The sequence below is a fragment of the Carica papaya genome, chromosome 8 (genome assembly GCF_054855325.1).
Source record: "Carica papaya isolate Zhongbai chromosome 8, ASM5485532v1, whole genome shotgun sequence".
In the NCBI taxonomy this organism is placed as follows: Eukaryota; Viridiplantae; Streptophyta; class Magnoliopsida; order Brassicales; family Caricaceae; genus Carica; species Carica papaya.
This window is the reverse complement of record NC_142316.1, coordinates 25157223-25177081: the sequence shown is the minus strand read 5'-3', so window position 1 is coordinate 25177081 and position 19859 is coordinate 25157223. Positions and strand designations below refer to the sequence as shown.

The 19859-nt window shown below is 32.4% G+C and overlaps 1 protein-coding gene across 1 annotated transcript; it reads right to left on the bottom strand.

Annotated features, from left to right (window-relative positions):
• Window positions 1-10269: 10269 nt before the first annotated feature.
• On the bottom strand, window positions 10270-12756 carry AMT2 (ammonium transporter 2). The gene is made up of 4 exons (XM_022035317.2): window positions 11937-12756; window positions 11582-11867; window positions 11337-11440; window positions 10270-10845 (listed from the first exon to the last, which is right to left on the bottom strand). The coding sequence occupies exons 1-4, from the start codon at window positions 12579-12581 to the stop codon at window positions 10405-10407; spliced, it is 1476 nt and encodes a 491-aa protein (XP_021891009.1). The 5' UTR covers window positions 12582-12756; the 3' UTR covers window positions 10270-10404.
• Between the last annotated feature and the right edge of the window lie 7103 nt (window positions 12757-19859).

Here is a 19859-nt window from a genome sequence, read left to right as displayed (position 1 = left end):
ATTTGGTAGGTGAGCTTGGAATCTCAAGGATCTTGCTACATTTGATACTTTCCTTCCACCATGCTGTATTGAATAAATTTTGTAGATAACTTTTCTCGCTGCAAAGCAAATTTTTTTCCATTATCAGATTTAATGCACTTTATTTTCTTATTAAATTGCATCTATACGAATGTAAAAAAAAAAAAAAAAAAAAAAACTTTAATGAAAATAACTAAAGTGTATGATTTTTTGTCCTAAAAAACGGTAAAAAAAATAATGATGTCCATACAAGAATGCAGTTGAGATAGAATCCCAAATATCAAAATAGATTAAACCAAAATAGTGCTCACTTTTTGAGCTGCTTATAGGTAAAAAGTAATCTCTTTTGTTTAGCTAAATGATATGTATCACAAATGAAAGATGAACAAGGAATAATAGTGTTGTCAATTTGATGAAGTATTTCAAGTCTTGGTGAAGAAGGATGATTAAGAGTTTGATTATTCACAACATTAGAAAAATCAATAGAACTAGCTGAACTTTGTATAGTTACATAACCAAGAGTAAGAACATTATTGGTCCATTGAGTATTGAAGAAGATATAATTCATGCTTTTCCTTCGCTAAAATAATCATATTCTACTCTTGAGTTTCCTAAATAAAATAATATTTTTCATTGAAAACTAGGCAATATAGAGATTTTTTATAGTAATTTTGATGTGAGAATGGACATGGATCATAAAAGGGACGACCAAGAGAAGATGAGTGGCAGCCAAGAAAAGAATGATGAAGAAGATATCTCAATGCCAAATGGGCCCATTATAAGGGAGATAGTTAAAAGATTAGAAGAAGCCTTTTAACTATTTGTCCAAACATGGATCAATGAGGAGGATGAGCTTGGACCCACTAAAGAAGTCCAAGAAAAGAAGACAATGAGGCCATTAACCTAACGGTATAATGGTATATACAATTCACTCCAAGTGCAAGAGAAAAACAACTAAAAAAAGGGAAAGAAATTTCCCTTAGGGGAGGAGAATCAACCAAAAAGGGAAGATGCTCCTAAAACTGCAAGTTGACTGAAAAAAGAGGAGAACTCATTTAAGAGCCAAATCTCACAGTTTAGGACATAAATGATGACCATCTTGCTCTTTTAATGGCCAACCCTAATTTTTTAATTTTTTTCCACCTAAATCAATCCCTATTGATTAAGATCTCTTCTATTTAAAAAAGGAAATAATAACTATCATATTTTAAAAAGTAATCCTCTTAATTTTGTTATTTTTCCTATTATGTTTTAGATTTATTTTTCTACATAATTTTGTCATTAATTTAGGAAATTATTTTTCTTATTATTTACATTACCTACACTATAAATAGACATTTAATTTAAAGTTATAGGCATTCAAAAATTTTATAACAATAAAATTCAAGTTTTTTTATTTTAAGCTTTCAACCTTTCAAGAGTGAGTGAGTGGGTCTTTGACCGAATTGTTGTACTAAGAATTAGAATCACTTATCGAGGTAAGTCTCGTGGTGTTTTTTTCATTCTACTTCTTTGTTTCTTTCTTTATAACCTTGGTTTTTCTCCCCTGTCGAGTGTGGGTCAAGCAGGGAGTATTTACTTAAGGTTTTGAGTTTTTAGTTGCTGATGTATATGGAGAATTTTGAATTGCATTGTCGATCCCAATTCTGCATTAGTTGGTATCAGAGCTTAGATTTCGGTAAATCTACTCTCTTTTTAATTTATTGTTTGAATTCGATTTATATTAAATTACCACTGATTGCATAAGGTGCTAATTCTTTCAATTATTATAAAAGAATTTTAAATTCCATTATTACAATACAAAAAATATTATGTGAAAAAGAACTATGTGAATAAAAAGTCCAGAAAGATCGACTGCCCTCAAGGAAGGCGAATCGGCCACAAAAGAGCTTAGAAGCTTGGTTAAAAAAAATATCATTCAAGCCACCAACAAGCAAGGTCGCACATTAACGATAAATTCCAAAATTTTAAAAAGTGCTTGATTTCCCTTTGTTTCCAATTTTTGTATTTTATTTATTTATTTATTTTTGCTGTATTGCATTCAAACATCTTGCAATAATATCTACATAACAGAAATTCAGGTAAGTTTTAGAGTGTAGCCCTCCTATGGGTAGAATAATTAGGTATAATATTCTGGTTATGTCCATATGGATTAATCATATCCTTGACGCTTTAAGTCTAGAATTGTCTTTTTCTACTCCTATTTTCATTCTTTCTTAAGTGCTCTAATTCCATTATACATCTAAGTGGTTAATTGTATCTTAACACTTAGCAATAAACATAAAGACATCATATATTTTTCTTATGTGTCCTTGCTTTTAAACTTCTAGAGAACAAGCTCTCTTTTAGGATTTTTTACAGAGTCTTAAAAATAACCTTACTTATCCTTATTCAAGAGATCCAATTCTAATAACTTTACGAAAGAAGACAGGAGAGATAAACACGAGTAACTGTAAGAGTGATTTCTTTTCTTTTTCTATTAACATCTTTTTAAAGATATATCATAGCCTATTGAAGCTAACCGACCTATGACCTTAGAAAAACGTATGGAGGTTAGGATGGATGACATGTACGATAGACTGAACTTACTATTAAAGGTATAACAATAAGGATGGATGAGAGAAATAGAGGAAGGAACTGTAGCCATCCGTAATGCCAACACACCCAGGATGATGATGAGTCCTACGAGCACAATAGTGAAGTCGATAAAAGAGGAGTCTGAAGGGAAAATGTTGACATCATATCAATCGAGGTGCAGATACCCCGTTTAGAGTAATGATGCAAAGATCTACCTCTTGTGGGAATGGAGGGTAAAGTTGATTTTTGATTGCTGCAATTGTGGTGAAGCTAAAAAAGTAAAGTTAGCAACAGTCGAGTTCATAGATCATGCACTTTTTTGGTGGGATCAAGTGACTGCCCTCAGGAGAAGAGAAAGAGACTAACATGTATCCACCTAGAGATAGATGAAATCTATAACGAAAAAGAGGTTTATCCCATCTTATTATAAAAGAAAATTGCACTAGAAGCTCCAAAGGTTGACTCAGGGATCCTTATTTATGGAAGATTACTATAAGGAGATAAAAATGACAATGATCACGCCATAATTTATGAGAGTCTAAAAGCCATCATGGCTAGATTTCTGAGTGACCTGAACATAGAGATTACCAATGCTGTGGAACTACATAACTACATAGATATGGATGAGATAGTACAAATGACTATAAAAATTGAGAGACAACTGAAGTATAGAGGTTCTTCCAGCAGTAATTCTTAGTTTACCTCTCAGTTTAGTTCCAGATTACCCAAAAAAAAGGAGAGAAAGAGATTTAAATGAAGGAGGGACAAACCTAACTCTACTAATGTAAAGGTAACCTTAAATGACCTATTATTACTTAAAAATAAAATTATATTTAGTGTTTTAGGTGCCTTCTGGACACATCGCTTCGCAATGCCCTAACAAAAAGATAATGTTATTGCAAGTTGATGGCAAGATAGAGAGTGTTAGTGAGTATAATAGTGATGATGATAATAGAACATCACTAGATGATTGTGAAGACAGTTTAGCAGCCTCAGTGCAGGATGAGATATTGGTTGTCTGGAAAACCATGAATATGCAATCTAAGGAGACAGACAACGATTAAATAGAGAACATTTTCCACACCAAAGGTCATGTGAATGGGAAGGTAGACAATTTGATCATAGATGGAGATAATTGCACCAATATCGTCAACACTTTTCTAATTGACAAGTTAGGTTTGTCATATATTAAACATCCTAACTGTATAGATTACATTGGCTTAATGAATATGAAGAAGTCAGGGTACACAAGCAAGTCAAGATTCCCTATTCCATATTTAAGTATAAAGATGACATATGTAGTGATGTTGTTCGTATACACGCCGATCATCTCCTGTTTAGACGACCATGACAATATGAGAGATAAGTACATCATGGCAGATTTAAAAATTAATATTCTTTATGTCTAGATAGCCTAAAATACATTCTGACACTTCTATCTCCAACAGAGGTCTATGCTGATTAAATCAAAATCAAAAGGTCCTATAAAGAACATTCAGAGAAAGAAAAATAAAAAGAAAGAAAAAGAAAAGAGGCCGAAAAGAAAAAGAATGGCACACTGAGAGAAAAAAGATGCTAAAAAAAATAAATAAAGTCCACTGAGTGTAAAAGATGCCCAAAAGAAAAATGAAGAAGGCCCAATGAGAGAAAGTGAGAGAAGAGAGAAAAAAAAAGTGTTTATATATAAAGGAGAGAAAAGTGAGAAGAGTGTCATGTGAGAAGAAAAACTTAATTATATTTGAGTATAAGGATGCCTATCTAAATTTGTTTGACATTGGCACTTCTTTACTTAGTTTATTTTCTCTCTTTTGTAGGAATATGAATATGTGTTCCCGAAGGAGATTGCGGATGGTCTACCACCACTATAAAGGATCGAACATCAGATAAATTTTACCCTTTGAGCCTCAATTCCCAACCATCTATCATACCAAAGTAATCCCGAGGTGACAAAGAAACTTTAACAGCAAGTGGGATAATTATTAGGTAAGGAATATGTTAGAGAAAGTTTGAGCCCTTGTATTGTTCTAGTGTTGGTTGTGCCTCAAAATGATGGTTCCTAGAGAATATGTGTGGATTGTCGAGCTGCAAACAAAATTACAGTAAAATATCGATACTTTATCGTTAGGTTAGATGATATGTTGGATGAATTGAGTTGATATACTATTTTTATTAAGATAGATATTAAGAGTGCATACCACCAGATTAGGATAAAACCTGGCTATGAGTGAAAAACTATCTTTAAAACTAAGTATGGGTTGTATGAGTGGTTAGTAATGGCTTTTGGGTTATTAAATACCCATAACACCTTCGTGAGACTTATGAACCATGTTCTATGATATTTTTTAGGTAAATTTGTGGTAGTTTATTTTGATGATATTCTAATTTACAATAAATCTTTGAGGATTACCTTCAGCATATCAAGTCTGTCCTTGAGGCCTTAGAAAAAAAAACAATTATATGCAAATGCTAAGAAGTGTACCTTCTACAGTGAAAAATTGATATTTTTAGGGTTTGTAGTTAATTCATATGGCATTGAGGTAGATAAGGATAAGGTGAAAGCAATTAGAGAATGTTTACCCCGACGTTAGCCAGTGAGGTAAGGAGTTTTCATGATTTGGTGAACTTCTACTGTCGATTTGTTAGGGATTTTAGTTCTATTGCAGCACCATTGAATGAACTAGTAAAAAAAATTTAAAGTTTGAATAGACTGAAAAACAAGAGCATACTTTTACTTTATTGAGAAATAAATTATATTATGCACATATTTTAGCTTTACTTGACTTTAACAAAACTTTTGAGCTTGAACATGACGCTTTAAGTATAGATATAAGAGTAGTTCTGATGTAGGAAGGGGTCCCCATGGCTTTTTTCAGTGAGAAACTTAGTAGCAGACTGTTGAACTACTCAACCTACAATAAAGATTTGTACACATTGATGAGAGCATTAGAGGTATGACAATACTATTTATTGTTAAAGGAATTTGTAATCTATATAGACCACGAATCTCTAAAACATCTAAAGGGCTCAAGTAAACTCAACAATCATCACGATAAGTGGGTCGAATTCATTGAATCATTCTCCTATATAATTAGGTACAAATAAGGTAAGGATAATATTGTTATTGATGCATTATCTCACAGGTATGCTTTGATTTCTATACTTAGCACTAAGTTTTTAGGATTTAAATACATATAGGAGATGTATGCTAATGATAATAATTTTTATGCTAATAATAATAATCTTTATACTGTTTATTATGCATGTGAGCATTTTGCATTCAAGAAATTTTATAGACATGATAGTTTTTTCCTTAGAAATGGTAAGTTATGTGTGTCCAACTGTTCACCTAGGGAATTACTAGTATATGGGGCTCATGATGGGGGGATTGATAGGGTATTTTAAGGTAGCTAAAACTCTAAACATATTACATGAGCATTTTTATTAACCTAATATGACGAAAGATATTGAGCGCATTTGTAGTAGGTGTATTGCATGTAAGCAGGGTAAATCTAGGGTTTTACCTCATTAATTATACACACATTTTTTTGTATCTACAGCACTCTAAATAGACATATTTATAGATTTTCTATTAGGATTGCCTTGGACTAGTAGATATAGTGATACCATATTTGTCATTATAGATCTATTTAGGAAGATGACACACTTCATTGCTTGCCATAAGACTGATGATGCAACAAATATTGTAAAATTTATTTTTCAGAGATGTTGTGAGACTTCATGGCATTCTTAAGATTATCGTGAGTGATAGAGATGTAGAATTCCTTATTCACTTTTAGGGAGTTCTATGAAGTAAATTAGGATCTAAGTTATTATTCTCTACTACATGTCATCCCTAGATTGATAATCAGATTGAGATCATTAATAGGGCCCTAGGATCCTTGTTGAGGGTTGTAACTGGTCGAAATTTGACATGGGAGGATTGTTTACCTAATTTAGATATAATACGAGCATTCACACCACTATAGGGTTTTGATCTTTTAAGATTATTTATGATGTTAATCCTTTAACTTCATTGAACCTCACGCTTTTACCTTTGAAGGAGATTTAGGACATCAACAGTTAGCAGAGAGCAAAATTTATTAAAACCATACATGAGAAGGTTTGACAAGATATCTAGAAGAAAAATGAATACTATACACGACATGATAATAAAGGAAAGAAACGAGTAGTTTTCTAACCTAGTGATTGGGTATGAGTTTATATGCAAAAGAAAAGATTTGTCGATCAATGAAAATCTAAGTTGAACTCCCAAAGAGACAGACCTTTTCAAGTCCTAGAATGTGTTGATGACAACACTTCTAAAATTGATCTCTTATGTGAGTACAATGTGTCTATTACATTTAATGTTTATTATTTTTTCCTTTTTTATGCATATTATATTCGAGGACGAATCTTTTTGAAGAGGGAGGGATGATGTGAGCATGAATATGGATCATGAAATGAACAATTAAGGGGAGATGAATGGCGGCCGAGCCCAAAAAATGGACAAATTGATGGCTAAGCCCAAAAGAATAGACAAGTTGGTGGTTGAAAGAGGATGGATGAAGAAGATATCTCAATGCCTAGTGGGCTCATTACAAGAGAGAGAGCTAAAAGATTACAAGTCTTTCAACTTTTTGTACTAGTGTGGATCAATGAGGAAAATGAATTTAGATCCACTAAAAAAGCCCAAAGAAAGAAGATAGCAAAGCCATTAATCCAAGGGTATAATGGCATATACAATTCACTCAAGGTGCAATAGGGAAACAAACAAGAAAAAGGGAAAGAATTTCCCTTAAGTGAGGAGAATCGACCAAAAGGGGAAGATGCTCCTAAAATCACAAGTTGATTGAAAAAAAGGGGGAAAACTCATTTAAAAGCCAAATCTCACGATTTAGGATATAAATGGGCAGCCATCTTGCTCTCCATTAATCAAGATCTCTTTTATTTAAAAAAGTAGATAATATTTATCCTATTTTGGAAAACAATCCTCTTAATTTTGTAAGTTTTCTTATTTTATTTTAGATTTATTTTTATATGTAATTTTTTCATTATTTTAGGAGATTATTTTCCTTATTATTTACAGAGCATACACTATAAACAGACCTTTAATTCAGAGTTGTAGGCATTTAAAAAGTTTATAATCTTGTTTTAAAATTTCAAGTTTTCAAGAGTGAGTGAGTGAATTTTCGACTAATTTATTGTGTTAGGAATTGGAATCACTTATCGAGGTAAGTTTTATGGTATCTTTTCAATTCTAATTCGTTGCTTCTTTCCTTATAACCTTGGTTTTCACAGTGTGGGTCAAGTATGGAGGGTTTACTTAGGGTTTGAGTTTCTAGTTGCTATATATACGGGGTTTTGAATTACGTTTTTTGGACCCAGGTTCTACATCAAATTTACTGACTGATATAATGTTTAATGAGAAATGAGGGACATAAAGAGCATTGTGGAGTATGAATGTGGTAGAAGATGCATATTGCAAATATGTCTTACATTCACTATTTGTGAATAAGACAGTTCTATGAAAACATTATTTATAGGTTAATAACTAGCAAACAACTCGATAAAACTTACTATATGGTCTCTTGTCAGGATATCTATTATTTAATCATCTACTTTTATTGAAAATAAATGAGGAATTGAAGAGGAAATGTTGTTGGATTTTGTTAGATGTTTGTATGTTGTTGAAAGATTGTTGATTTTTAGCATTAGGGCATTGTAATCGATTGTATTGATTGTTAACAATGTAGGTTGAATCAAGGCAAAAATTCTATCATATTATTATTTGGTAAATGAAAGATGACGTGTCTCTGAAACAATACTCTGGTTCCTAAATTTCACATGAGAATCAACATCACTACTATGAATATCTAAATTAGTTGGAAATGTCCCTAACTAATTTGCACTGGGATTTTTCCTTTGTTTGGGCTTATAACCTAATGGGTACCCATGTTTCTTATAACATATGTCTATTGTGTGACCAAGAAAACCATAGTACATACATGTTGGCTTCTTGGTGTTTCCATTCTTAGTGGGTTTTGTCATGTTTACAAAATTACAATATGTATTTTTGGTCCTTAATGACTTATCAAAACCTCATTTATTTACATACAATATGTTTGATTCATAACTCTATAAAGGTAAAATGCATTCACAAGTCTTTCATGTTGTAATATTAAGGCAAACACTTTGTTCAAACTTAGTAATGACTTTATAAGGAGTATGAGGCAAACACTTTGTTCTAGCATTTATGATACTAAATGATTCATTTAATCCTTTTAAGAATCTTATTACTTGACCTCCTTCTTGATAATTTCTAATTGCTAAGGACACAATAGAGGCACTATGTGATTGACATGCAAATACAAGCCTCACATTCATTAACTCATCCCATAATCTTTTTAACTGAGTGAGGTACTTTGTAATAAAATAAGTACCTTGTTTTAGAGAGTATATTTTCTCGTGTAAATTAGAAATATGAACTACATCATATTGCAAAAACCTATCATGTAAGTTTTTCCAGAGATCTTTTGCATAGTCTATCTATATCACGCTCTATGCTATGGAAGGTGATAAAAGTCTCACAATCCAAGATAAATTATGGTGTTGCATCTTTTCCAGGCCTCGTACATCAGATCATCCTTATTCAGTTACTTAGATCGATTCGTCTACCGATAAGAACGGTTAAGGTGAGCTACAGTGATTGATTCTCCTACAGATGCACATAGTATGGATTCCCAAAGTTCTCTTCCATCTTTGACAGATCTAAGGTAGATGATTTTTTCATGTAAAATCTCTTTAACTGACAATAATAAATCTTTCAAATAATATATCGACACTTAAACTATAAGGGATGAGGGGAGTACAAGATTTCGCAGAAACTTCGAAACTAAGGTTTCTTTATTCTTTTTCTTCTAAGAAAAAAAAACTTGATTAAAATCACTCTGATTCCAAATTGAATAATCTCATTGATAAAATCACAAGAAATTGACTTAGAATATCAAGAATACACTTTGATTCAAGGTGTAGTCGAGTGAGAAAGGAACATTAGGATAGAGAGATAGAAATAGAGAGAGAGAGAGAGAGAGAGATTTTTCAGGAATGAAAAAAAATGAATAGGATGATTTTCATCAATGGTGATTGTGGCATTTATACAAAGTAATTAAGGAAACTAATTTTAACTACAAGTGGTGCTTTTAGTTAAAATTTAACAACTATAGTTAATAGTAATTATTACAAAATTTATATAATATCTATTATTTATTACAAATTACATTAAAAATTATTTTGATTACTACTAGGTTACAAAATTTTCACATCCAACCAAATCATGTGCTCTTAACATCATGTTGTTCATATACAATAAATCACAAATCATCTTAGTAGTATTTAATCAATCATTTCTTAATTAAATAATTGATATATTTATTCTTTTATAAGAAATTATAAATTCGAATTGGGTTATACCATTGTATTTTAATTTGAAGGTTGTACTCTTGTTTATTAACTAATTAATAATTTTATTAATTGATACAAGAAAAAAATATTAACATTTAATATTATATTTGATTTTATATAGAGTGTGCATTATATATTTTTTTTTATCGTAACCTATAAAAATTTATGTTAAATAAATATTAATTAAAATGAAAACTTGCAGACAATAAAACATAAGAAATTATAAATCTTGATTGTATATACAAAGAATAATATATATATATATATATATATATATATCCGACATCCTATATGTGTGTATATTGGCGGGTATAGTTTTAGGAGGTCTATGTATGTATAGCTACAAGCTTACAAACTAATAGTTACACCTCTAGCACCATTTGTGTAGGGTGAGGTGGTTGGAATAATCTCGGAATAAGAAGATTGTTGAAAATTACTGCCATGCTTTTTAGGGTCATATCTTTCCCCATCACCCCAAAGAGCATAAGCTTCTTCACCATGAGCAGCATCGTCACCTATGGCCAGCTCCTCTTCACCCATCCTCAGTGGTATAAACAATCTTATTATCATTAGAATAATTGTGGTGGAGACGATGTTCCACCCAATCACGAACATGGCTGCAACCAATTGCTTCAACAACTGAAACCCATCACCATAAATCGCACCTCTGCTGTCCGACACCGGCAATATGAGATTGCATAGGTGCGGCTCTGCAAATAGACCAGTCAATAACCCGCCTAGGAGCCCAGCAACCGCGTGGGTGTGGAACACGCCCAGTGTGTCATCCACCTATTCAACATTAGCCTAAATAGTCAGTAAGTCATCATTTTAAAAGCGATTGTAAAGTTAAATTAGATGGTGTATTTTTGTATAATCTCGATGTAAAATTATTTTATAATCTGACGTAATTAATAAAACATTTAGATTTCTATTTAAAAACAAACTTCTTATATGTTAATCAATGCAAACATAAACATTTTACATACATACATACGACGAAGACTTTGGGTAGGGACGTGTTCATTTTTTTATTTTTTATTTTTTATTTAGGTTTTCAAACAGGAAAAGTCTTAACATATTACTATTATGATGAGACTTGTGTACGAGAATTCTAAAGCATTAATGTTCATTAATTCTAAAGAACCCTATGATCACTAGATAGTTTGAAAATGGGGGATATACATATATATACGTATATACATATACATAACACTTTTGTCAAAGCACCAGAAATTTACGATAATCAATCTTAAAAAAAAAATATATATATATATATGTACCTTCTGTAAGAGGCTGGAATTTTTGTGGAGGATCATCATAGACACCCATGGAATACTACCGGAAAGAATCCCCATCACTATTGCTGCCCATGATTGCACCAATCCTGCACCAATCACGTACCCGTTACATTATCTACCTATATATTCTACTTTTCGGGGTTAAACAATAAATAATTAATTAGATTATTTCTCCAATTAATACATATACATACTTTTCAAATATGGAGGCTGTAGAAAAACTTTACCTGCACCGGGAGTGATGCAGACAAGTCCCGTCATCATCCCTTGAACGGCTCCGATCACCGAAGGCTTACCAAAGAAAATAACATCAAGAGTTGTCCAAACAAGAAGGCTAGTTGCCGCACAGACATTCGTGTTCAGCACAGCTATAGATGCGTCAATATGAGCTGCATACGGAGCTCCACCATTGAAACCAGACCATCCCATCCACAGCAAACCCGCACCCGCAAGCATCAGCAACACATTGTTTGGAGGAAACCTTTCTCTGTCACTCTTCAACCTCGGTCCAACCTGCAAATCAATCATTTAGTATCCACCAAACCAAATAAAAGAATTAGTAATTAAAGTAGTTGGCAGTACCCAATAAGCTGCCGTGAAGCCGGCGATTCCTGAAGAGAGGTGAATCACGTAGCCCCCGGAGTAATCAATAACACCCCAGTGGAAAAGAAAGCCACCGCCCCAGAGACTGAAAGCGCCCACGGTGTAGGAAAATATGAGCCAGAGGGGGACAAAAGCCATCCAGGCTTTAATATTCATGCGACCCAGAACAGAGCCTGCTAGCAAAATGACTGTAATGGCAGCAAAAGTGAATTGAAAGTAAACAAGTGAGGCCATGGGGTAAAAAGGCTGGATCATGGGGGTCTCAACCGAGCCATTAGAACGATGGTGGGTGCTTTCCGGGACCTGGGCTCGTTCAATGAGATAGTTCTGGCCTAGAGCCGGTGCACCTTTACCCCAGAAGGGAAGCAATTCGTCTCCGAAGGCCATGCGGTAGGCCACCAGGACCCAGCAAATGAGAACAGCGGCGAATGCGTAGAGAGCCATGAAAGCAGAGTTGACGGCCCATTTCTTCTTGACGATACTTGCGTAGATGATGACAAGACCCGGCATGCTCTGTAAGCCAACCAGAGTGGAAGCAATCAATTGCCATGCGTTGTCGCCTTTGTTCAGCCAGGATGGCACAGATGGAAGATGCTCCTGGTAGGCTATGGGGAAGGTCGCCATGGTTAATTCGTTTAGGAGGTTGGATTTGAGAGGAGGAGGAGGAGGAGGAGGAGGAGGTTTGTTAAGGGTCAAATGTTTTTATGATGACGGCTTTAGACAATAGTGAATTTGATATGAAGGTGTTTTCATTTTAGTTCAATGGAAGCTTCATGTATGAATATGTTAATAAAGGTTGAAATTGTCAAAGTCTTGTTATTTATGATTGTTATAGATGGAAAATTTCAAGAATTTAAATCTTTTAATTGTTAATGTTAACGTCTTATCAAGGAAAGTTTGATAAATATTTGTAGTTTAAAGACTTAAATTTGTAGTAATTGGTTGATGAGCTTATAAGTGGTAGGTAATTCATGAATCTGATATGTTGACTTGGGGGGGGGGGGGGTTTGTTTTGAAATATTGCGAAAGAAAGAACTGAGAAATTGATTGGGTGGGTCAACGCATGAGGAATATGTTTGGTTGAAAAGTCAAATATGAGTGTCATCAACTTTCGGTTATCCCAAATCACACCTTACATTTTTACCTTTTCTTTTGGGTAAATTTTTGAGCAGCTATAGAAATTTTCTTGACAAGTTTGACTCCGTCTCCATAATTCACTCACAATAAATTATATCAAAAGTCAAAAGTCAAAAGTCAATGTTCCGGTAGTGGTCAGATTTATTATAATATGAGAGGTTTCTTTCACGAACAACCAACCATTTTAATTTTATTTTATTTTATTATTATTATTCTAATTCTACTTTGTTTTATTAAAATCAAATTTAAAAAAAAAAAAAAAATGATGTGGAAGTTCAATGGAATTTGGTCCTTCAAATTTTAAAATTTCTATTTGATATTCTTATTATTTTTATGGGCTTTAATTATAAAGTAATTTTAATATTTTGTTTTCATGTATTTTTTAAAACTATACTTATGTCTATATCAATCTCGTTTTATTAAAATTAGTATTTTATTGATAATATAATAAAATTGGACTAATCTTTAGTTTGAATTCAGGTAAAATAAATTCTTTAGTACCCACTACTCAATTCGATCTTTTTATCGTAACTCTTGAAAAGTATTTTTAAGAGAAATGCTAAAATTTTCAATTATTTTTAAAACAAAAAATATAATTCAATTAATTTAATTTAATTTTAAAAAATAAAAAATCAATGTAACAATTAATTTTAAATGTCTAATTCACTTCTTCCTACTTTTAAAAATACATTTATACAATAATTAGATTATGATTATTTAAATATAAAATTCAAAATTATAAAAAAAAAAAAAAAACTACAAAGACTAATTTAAATATTACATAAATTAATGTATGTGAAATTATATGTAGAAATAAAGAAACATGTTACGGCAATGAGAGGAACAAACCTCGTGGAGGTCTATTTCTCAAACGTAGTCGACGTGTGGAGTCACCCGGATCCAACTATCTATATTAAATTAATTTGTAGAGTATTATTTTTGTATTTTAAATAATGGGTACCGGTTAATTTGATAGTTCATTTTTCTTAAACATTTAATGATTTAAGTTTATTTTCAGCTTAGATGAAATTGTCACGTTTAATTCATGTAATTTTGTATCATATAAGAAATTTATAATTTCGTTTCAATATTTTATTCCCTCCATTCATAATATTTGTAAGGAACTTTAGTCCTTTAGTACCTAGTGATGATGATGTTAAAAATTGGAAGCAACAACTATTTTATCATCACCTCAAAAAAGGGTCAATTCTCTTCTTTATAATTTTTTTTTTTTTTTTTAAAATAGAAACAAGTTCTTACTATTTATAATTATATAGACAAAATATAAAAAAAAATTATGAGTTTTCTTCCTTTGTAATAATATAATGTGTTAATGGTAGGAAATTTGATATAATATTTTTTGGTTTAATTTGTTGGTTCCTAGAAATTTAAACAAGTAATTTAAAAAAAACAACTAGTTAAGCAAAATCCATGGAGCTCCTCCTTTTGTTCGTAAAACTTTTTATGTTGAATATGTGATTTGTTTAGTCTTAATGAACATAAAAATTATATACACTTAGCCGATAATTTTTTTTCTAGAATAAATAATTTACTAATGCCCAAACCCTCTGAATATTTTTAGAATTGAAATGGTGTTATTATGTAGTACTTATCCTTAATTCATGGAATCATTGGCAAAGACCCCCACACATCCCTCTATGCACAAGTCTTGGCACCTCCTGCCCCACGCCACTAAATTTTGGTCGGGAACATATATCCAAACGTGCGCTCTCTCTCTCTCTCTCTATATATATATATATATATATATATATCACATACATATACATTCTGGACTATATGTATGTATCGTCGCATGCATGCACATACATAACATATCTATGTGTGGATGCTAATATGTGTATATATAGCCATCACGAGTTACAACCTTCCTTGCATATGCTTTGGCACATGATATCCAATCAAATTCTAACTGATTGATGTACTGTTTATACCATGCCAATTCTACTTTACCATGATAGAACCAACCATTTTGGCGCCCTTCGAAAATTGACAAAACATATACGTTGCCGGTTAAACCACATGTAAATATCATATTATTAACATAATCATCACTATATTTTGCTTGGGATATCTGCACTTTTCCCCATGGCTGCAACTCCTGTATTCTTAACTTCGATGGCCCCTAATGATCTTCATCATGATCAACTTCAATTCTCCGGCGACTCTCACTTTGCTCTTCACGGTGAGATCATGATGCTTATTCTTGTCTTGCTTTTTGTTATCTTTCTCCTCTTCCTCTTCTTCCTTCTCTACACAAAACGCTTTCGAACTCAACCTAAAGATGACTTGTCGACCTCCCAGCCCGATTTACCAACCAATCTTCCGATGATTCAGTTCAATGGCGGGTGCAAGTGAGTACAAGACCTATAACCCTTCAACAAATATAGATAGAGCATCAATTATAGCCTTGCTCATATACATATATTTATATGTATGTGTTTTTACAATATTATTTATATATCTGCCATGATTAATTGGCTCAGTCCGTATTGAAAGCTTAATTTGTAATTAAGTTAAGGTTATAATTAGTTATCTCCCATGAATTATGATTCTTTCTAGCTAAAAGAGTAGACAATTTTCAGTTAATTAATGGAGAAAATGCATATGTATGTATACAAGACAAGAAATTAAGAAAGATTAATTAATTAATTAATTAATTAATCAAATTAATTATTTGTGTTTTTAGAGTTCCGTGTGTGATTGGGTAACTTACCACCACAAAATTTGATGATGTATACAAGATGTTAGGTTGGTGGTACAACTTGTCAATTGTAAGACAGACAGCCACCATTTTCATATTTAGATATGAAGGTACGCTGAGGTGGCACCAAGTGATTGGGTGGACGTACCAGATATTTTCTCTTTTCTCTCTCTATTATTGCTCAAGAACTGGACATACATACGTATATGTATGTATGTATCTACGTACCAACATGCCAAGGGACTTCCCTCCCACCCAAGAGGATGGATATTTCTATTAATTCTCTACTTCTGTATTGGGTTAAACCTTAAAATGTATTTAAAGTATTAACTTCAATCTTATGTAGTTTGTAAGATAATAAACACATACTACCTATTAGATTTTATGCTAAGAATGTACAAAATAAACTTTTTCTATTAGTTAACTTATTTGTTTAATTATCATCTTAAGACTTATATATGTAATGGTGTAAATCATTACTTAGTTATATTACACTGACAAATGGCCTCTTAGCTCAGTTGGTTAGAGTATTGTGCTAATAACGCAAATGTTATTATTATTATTATTTTTTTTTACATAATTTAATAGCAAAATTATAAATGATTCCACAGTTTACTTTCAAAATTTTATGAAAAAAAAACTTATCTAAATCTATGAATTCATGAAAAAAATTCTCTATTTTTAAGTGTTGGATTTCTTATTGAAAATGCATGAAATCTGAGAGATATTTTAATTCCTACATAATTTAATAGATAATAAATTTATATTGTAACTTAAATTCAATTTTTTAATCAAAATTCTTACTTGATTAAAACTGAAATGGATTTAAATGGTTTGTGGCGCCACTTTTTTTTGGTCACCCATATGTATTTTATGTGTTTATCCATAACATCACAATACTAAGTTTGGGAGGTTCATTTCATGATGATTAATACTATAAACCCGAGATTTAACTTCGTTGTAATGTTGTATATTAATAAAAAAAAATTCATAAATATACAAAACTCACTAATCAAATAAATTCTAACAATTACATCCAGTTTTTTAATGTATAAATTTCCTATTGAAAATTTGAAACTTATAATTTGTGAGTTTGACAATGTATAAATCGACCTATACTTCATAATTGATTGTTATCATAAAAATAATAATAATAATAATGGTATTTTAAATTTTAACAAATAATGATGTGAAAACTAAATTTTCTTAACATGAGTCATAATTATCTCATTAATACAAGTCATAAAATCACGATTAGTTCGCTACTTTATCATAGACAGTATGATACCAAAACTAGTTCCTAACACATTAACATGTTAGTATGATTAATATTTAATTTTCATTGGTAGGATTATAATATTCAATGTCTAATCCCCCATTGATAGGATCATAAATTATTAACCAATATTTAATATTTATTGACATGTTATAATACATAATACTTAAATCTCATCATCAAGATCACAGATTTCGCATAATAATATTAGGATATTATACTCTGTCACTATTTATATACTAAAACTTTTAATAACTTATTTAAAGTATTTAAAATCTTAAACCACTAGTTTTTCTAATACATAAAAACATAACAATTTTCTCATCATATAGTTCTCAAATTATTATAAATATAATAATTTAAAATTTATATTAACTAAAATTTCTAAAATAATTAGATTTTAGAAAGTAAGTAAAGTAATAATTCTATTACTTGAAGCAAAATGTAATAAAACATAGAGTATTTGTATATTCTATGACAATCATTTTAAGTCGCCAAATATATAATAAAATTTTAAATTATTAATTAATGATATAAATATATTAATATATATACACACACACATTTTTTAAAAACTAAAAGATAGCCTTTGAGGCCGTGTGTTGATTTAGAACTATCTATCATAGGACGCAATCAAATCTTCCATAATAGATCCAAGTACGCTTCCGTTTATCATTTTTCATTGATTCAGTACGAGATTGTATGTTTAGATTTATCATATCTGGTTCGATTTGAACAATTTTTCTAACAATTGGTATAAGAGCTTTTCTCGTATTGAATTTTTGATATTCATACTTTTTTTTTTATTTTGAATTTTGGAATTAGGATTTAAGATAGAAATATATGTAAGTATATTAAAAGCAAAAGAAAAGAAAAATATGTATGTATATATATATATATATGTATATTAGAAATATATATGTATATATATGCAGCAAAAGAAAGAAAAGTAGTGGCCGACCGCCGCTAGATGAAGAAGAAAGCCCAACGGTCATGTGACCCTTTGGTAGCTGAAATGGATCCGAATTTTGCGTGCAACGACTAATTTTTTTTACTGTTACAGAAACAGCCTGAACACCTTCGAGCATGAGGAAAAGGAGAAAAAAACATATTTGGGTTAGGTTTTGGGCCGAAGGCTCAAAATGAGTTTTTTTTTTAACTTTTAATTTGAAGTTATATGGGCTTAGGTCTAAAAAGAAAAGGAAGAAAAGAAAGAAGGGAAAAGAAAAGAGGCCCCATGTGCGTGGCCCACAGCTCAGACAAGGTTTAGGCTAGGCCGACTTACCAAGTACCTGACTCGCTTGACTCGATTGGAAGTTGATATGTCAACGATCAACGTTTAATCGGTCAACGATCAACAATCAACGTTGATTTTGATCGGTCAATGGTCAATCTTTTGACCAAAAGAAAAAAAATAAAATCAGGGTTTTTTTTTATAGTTATTTTTATGGTTGATTTTCTTCATAATTCAATCTAAATTTGGTTTTAATTTTAAATTTAAATATTGGTATGTGTATATATATATTGAAATGAATCGATTTACACAACATATCATCAAAGTGATCTTTTTTATGGATAATTTATTTATTTTATAATGTAAATGGTTGCATGAATGTAATTTATATAATTAATCGGTCCAAAGAAAGAATAATATTTAACATGCTTGCATTCCTATTTGAGATAATAAATACATGATAGTTATTCAGTATAACATGTGAACTTTAAATTAATCCAAAAGAAAATCTATTATTTGATGTGTTCTCACTGTCTGTATTTAATTTATGTTACAAGGTACCACTTACAAGTTAATAGTATGTTCAAAAATAAAGTCTTAATGGATTGCTCGGTATCTTGAGAAAGATATACTTTTTATAGCGCCCGGGAAATTGAAGAAGAAGAGAAAAAAAAAGGGGGGGCCACGTCAGCAACCACGTCAGCAGACCCAGTCAGCAGTCCCGGCCAACCGGGACCTGCCACGTGGCAAGACCACGTCGATCTGGGACGGGCCACGTTGGCGATCCGTGTATGCGCGATCGGACGATCCAGATCGAACGTGCGATCGGACGGCCCAGATGCAATCGCACAGACGGCCCAGATTCAATCAAAAAAGGACGGCCCAGATTAAATCAAAATGGACGACTGAGATCAAAAGGCAAAAGGGTATAAATAAGACCCCCATACCAGACCACAAACCCTAGCCGCCTGCCCTCGCCGGAGAAGACGAACCAGAAGCCGGCCGCCGCCACCCACCGCCGCACCGGAGAGATTTCCGATCGTCGATCGAGGTAAATTTCATACCCCCGACTCGTTTTTCCACGCTGATTTCCCCTGTGGCCAAATCGGAGCCAAAATCCCGGCTAAACGGCCGGAATACACGGCCGAAGCCCAGCGGCGCCGCCGCACCCCTCCTCGGTTTTTGCCTCCGATTAGGCCCTTCCCGGCCTCCGTTTAATCCAATTTTTATATCACCGTGATCACCATTCTTTTCTCTACAGGTTGATCAGAGCCGAATCACCAAAACACGAACTTCACCGGAGAGCCGCCGCACCCGAGAGCACCGCCGCCGGTAAGCTTCGGTTTTCCGTAATTTTTTGGCCCCCCGAGGGCCCTATAGTTGTTTAATCGCAAGGATCGATGCAAGTGTGGCCGAATTCGGCCGGAAACGGCCAAAAACGACCAAACTGAGGCGAATCGCCGCCGCAAGCGGCGGCGCCGTCGCCGGAGTGCGGCGGAGCTGCCGTGCCGGAAATGCCATATTGGCCGAAAG